This window comes from Tarenaya hassleriana, unplaced genomic scaffold (genome assembly GCF_000463585.1).
Source record: "Tarenaya hassleriana unplaced genomic scaffold, ASM46358v1 Cleome2, whole genome shotgun sequence".
Classification (NCBI taxonomy): domain Eukaryota; kingdom Viridiplantae; phylum Streptophyta; class Magnoliopsida; order Brassicales; family Cleomaceae; genus Tarenaya; species Tarenaya hassleriana.
Window position 1 is genome coordinate 2,719,051 of NW_010965372.1, and position 4,570 is coordinate 2,723,620.

General features: G+C 34.9%; 1 protein-coding gene across 1 annotated transcript in view; it reads left to right on the forward strand.

Moving 5' to 3' along the window:
* Positions 1-3,405: 3,405 nt before the first annotated feature.
* LOC104811878 (probable aminotransferase TAT2) overlaps positions 3,406-4,570 on the forward strand; it is a 6,023-nt gene continuing 4,858 nt past the window's right edge. The window contains exon 1 of the mRNA XM_010538733.2: positions 3,406-3,831. Within this exon, the coding sequence (XP_010537035.1) occupies positions 3,593-3,831 (239 nt within the window). The 5' untranslated portion in view covers positions 3,406-3,592. The remainder of the gene's footprint in view (positions 3,832-4,570) is intronic.

The following is a 4,570-nucleotide window of genomic DNA, read 5'->3' on the forward strand; positions in this document are numbered from 1 at the left end:
GTTCAACGCCATGTCCATAATCTCCAACATAAAAATCACGACAATACATAAAAAAAGCATTAGTTAATCAAAGATATTTTAATAGATGAGAGGATCCATATACATAAAAATCGCTATTTTTTTTTATCATTTTTAATTTTTTTTTAAAAAAAACAAAGGTTAGGTTAAGGACGGAGTGTAAGAGAGAGTAAATGATAATGCCAATAATAATGGAGGGATTCTATACAGTATTAAAAACAGTATGAAATTCGAGGAGTTGTTCAAATATTGTAATAATACTATTACTTGCGTTGACTATCTTATGCTTACTCTTACTTCGACTTGGACCGGGCTTGCGTATTTTGGATTTTAACAGATACATTTTTTTTAAAATTTTAGATTTCAAAAATTATATCGATTCAATTTTACAAATACTATAATTTTATTTCTTAAAATGATTTTTTTATAAAAATTTATTTTAAAATTTTTCAATTATTATAAATTTACAGCATATTATCATTTTTAATTAGATCTGACGCTCAATTAGTAGGGATGGGATAAAAATAAACTTTTTTTCATGAGGTAAAGTGGAAGAGTGTGCAATGTAAAAATAGGTCCAATAGCTTTTTATTACCACCTGGGGATGAATTGGTTTATATTATTATATGTTTTTTTTTTAATATCAATTTCTTCGGATTTGAGTTTTCACTTTTTACCCTTCAGTTTCTTACTATACGCTTTCTTGGTGTTGTATCTCGGCCTCCTTCGTAGCCTTACAGCTAAAAAGTCGTAGCTGTTGGATGCAACATATCTTCAAAATCATTTTCATCTATATTTATATATATGAATTTGTCTTTTTCCTTTTTTTAAAAAAAATATTTTCAGATAGAAAATTATATGTGAGTGGATAAAATACCTCACGCTCACACCGTTGGATATTTCTTCATGTCTTTCTCTGCATGAGTAATATGATCTATCGTATAAGAAACAGAATTAAGAAGATCTTGTCAGATTTTTTTGTCATATATAGCCGCAGAATCTCTGTTTAGTAGCTTAATTAGTGGTTTTTATTTTTATTTTTATTTTTATTTTCTGCCGAATTTTATTTTGTTTGATAGGATCAATTTTTTCTCCTTTTATACTTGTTTATAAAAACTATTTTCATTTTAATTTGTGATTATAAGGAGAATATTGCTACCAATAAAACGGGCAAAAAATCAATAAAAACAAAACTAAATCCAATTCAACCGAATTAAACTGAACTAAATTTATATTGTTTTGCTTTGATTTATATTACGTCATCGATAAAAACTAGGCCGAGCTCGATTCATAACCCTTGTAATTTTTCGTTCTAAAGATAAATTTCTAACCCATAATAGTATTTTGCTTTTTAATTTTTTTTTACCGAAATTAGAATAATTTGTATTCGAATAAAAAAAGAACTAGTATTGGTAGTATTAAAGATGCATTAAGGCTTTGAATGATATTAATTTTATTTGAGTTTTTTACTTTAGTTTTTGGATTTTGATTTTTGAATTTTGGATTTTGGATTTTGAGTTTTTAGCAAAACCAACTTTATAAAAACTTAATTGGTTATTTTTTTTAGTTTTAAAATTTTAAAAATTCTAAAAACCCCAACTATTCTAAAAAATCAGAAAAAATTGTGGTGAATCTCCGAATCAATGGGCCTTATTGGGCCTATATTGTCTTCAGCAGTAGGCCCATTAGTCTCACCTAATTGTTCTTACGCCAAAAAACCTCACATGAGTTCACACATTTTTTTTCGTCGGCCCCATTTGAAAATTTGTTTTTTAGACCGTGAAAATTGAAATATTGATTTAATAAAAAAAATATTTTGTGCTAAAAAACGAAAATAATTTCGCAACGATTTTCTCAATTCAAACAATATAAGGAATATATACAGTTTCTGAGTTTATTGAAAAAGTTATAACAATATAATTCTTAATTTTGTTTATCTAAGGCTATGCTATGCTTATATAAGCAAAATATTCATCGGTAGATTGTTTTTGCAAACAAAAAAAAAAGAAAAAGAAAACCTAATTAAAACGAAAATAATTAAGACATATATACAAGTATTCCACAACTATAATTCTAACTCCCTAAAACGTCATAGCACCAAAAGAATATACTAATATGAAATATCGAAATTTCACTTTTTAAATTGTTGGCATATTCGGAAATTGTTGCCAAAATCGACTAAATTACAAAAGGGCAAGTTGATTCGTGGGTTGTGGGGACATATAAATAGTTTTGAATTTTATTTTGTATTCACGGGAAAAAGTTAACGTAATTATGTGAAAAAATAAATAAAATGGAGAAAGCTTGCGTACGGAAAACGTGACACGTAAACGGTGGGAGAAGGCATGTGGTGCAAGTAATCTGCATGGCTTTGGTTTTATCCCCTACGTGTTTTCGGAAATTCGTCCATTATGACGTGTCATCTTGATCATTTTCCTTCACATGATTTCGATATGCTATACATACGGTCTACCGTCCAGGGGTTGGCCAATTCGGGTTTCGGTTCGGGTTCGGTTCGGTTATATTCGGGTTCGGTTATTTCGGTTATAGAAAAACTATAACCATTCGGTTTTTATATAAATTCTGGTTCGGTTCGGTTCGGTTATTTTTCGGTTCGGGTTCGGAGGTTTTGGTAAAAAGTTCAATTTTCCAAAGAAAATGTCGGTTATTCTCTCGGTTTTTTCGGTTATTTTTTATTCGGTTCGCTTCGGTTTCGGTTTCGGTTTTTCGAGTTTAAGTAAATCATAACCGTTCGGTTTTGATGTCGGGTTCGATTCGGATACGGTTATGTCTTATTCGATTCGGTTCGACTCGATTATTCGGTTAATAATCGAAATGGCCACCCCTACGTGTACCTATGAAATAAACGTACATTCAATACAAATATTATATTATTTTTTATTGAGAAATTTTACCACAAATATAGATTATTAACTAAAAGGGCATAGATTTTAATAAATAAAAAAATATTCTGCGAGTTTTATCGTTGAACTACTTATTTTATTTACGGACACAACATCTTCGGATTTATCCTCATAGATTGTGAAATTAATTTCATGTATCAGATCCGAAAGCTGCAAAAAAAAATATTGATAATTGAAGAAATTAAAAGAGGAAATTTGTGGCTGACGATTTTAGATGGACACAAGGAAGTCAGATCCGAACATATAGAATAAGAAAAGGTAAAAAAAAATATTTGTGCGTCCCGTTCGTTGGCAATGTTTATCTCATCAACGTACCTTTTTTTTTCCTAATCCATATATATATATATATTTAAAAACTATACGTGATTTTTTTTTATTGAGGCTTCAATAAAATATTAAATATGGAAAAATAGAAAAATGTTTATTTCGGTGCAGTAATAAATAACTGGAGCATATAAAAAGATCCGAAAACGAGTGGCGTGGAGCCTGACGAGATTTCGCTTCCTTTCTTCCTCTCTCTTTCTCACGACGACTCTTCTCCTCCCTCCTGACAAAACCCACCAAAATCCCCGCTTTCTGCAATAAAAAAAACCCAGAAACCAGAAACAGGAGAGGAATCTGAGAATCAATTTGTCGGAAGGAAAGAAAAGATGGAGAGTAATGGAGCGACGAACACAATCACGATCAAAGGGATACTGAGTCTGCTGATGCAGAGCATCGAGGAAGAAGACAAGAGCCCGAAGAGAGTGATATCACTGGGAATGGGAGATCCTTCTGCGTATTCGTGTTTCCGCACAACACCAGTGGCCCAGCAAGCTGTTTCCGATGCCCTTCTCTCTCACGACTTCCATGGCTATGCCCCCACCGTCGGTCTCCCTCAGGCCCGAAGGTCATTTCCGTATTTTTCCCTCTTCTCCTCCTTTTAATAGTCATTCATGGTGGTCCTCTCTCTCTCTCTCTCTCTCTAGGCGTTTGAATGGTATAACGGCTCTTTTGACTATGGTTATGGCTTCAATGCTTTGTATTTGGTTAATTTTCACTGCCATGGCGTTGAAATCCACGGTCAAGTTTTCACTTGGTGTGGGGTTAGAGAGAGAAAATACTCTCCCCTCTCTCTAACTTTACCAACCCTAGCCATCGAGATTGTGTGGATCCGACCAATCTCCCCCGCATCCCCTCCACACCGGTCGGCCATTGCCGGCCGGCTTTCCAAATTCCCCTGGTCGGCCCACTGCGGACCTGGAAAATCAAGCCACTGACCAAATCCCCACACACGACTATGCCTCCTCGACTGAGATCTTCCTCGGTCCCCACTTCGCCCAGTATCCTAGGCCCGCCTCCTCCCTCTGCGGTGGCCGCTCTCCCCTCCTCTTCTACTCCGAAGACCGCATCACATCGCCGATGTCCTTCTGACCCCCATCCTTCTATTCAGAAAGTACAACCGACTCCTACGGGTCAAGCTGGCAAAGTTCAGGTGACTACGGGTTTGGGCAGTGCCTCCTCTCAATCAGGGCCCCTTGCCTCCAATAACCCCTCTCTCCCCCCCTCAGGTTCCATTGAGCCTGATCACTCTCTGCCTCCTGCCGAAGCTGAAGCTTCGGGACAACGTGTGAATCCGCAGGTAGTCC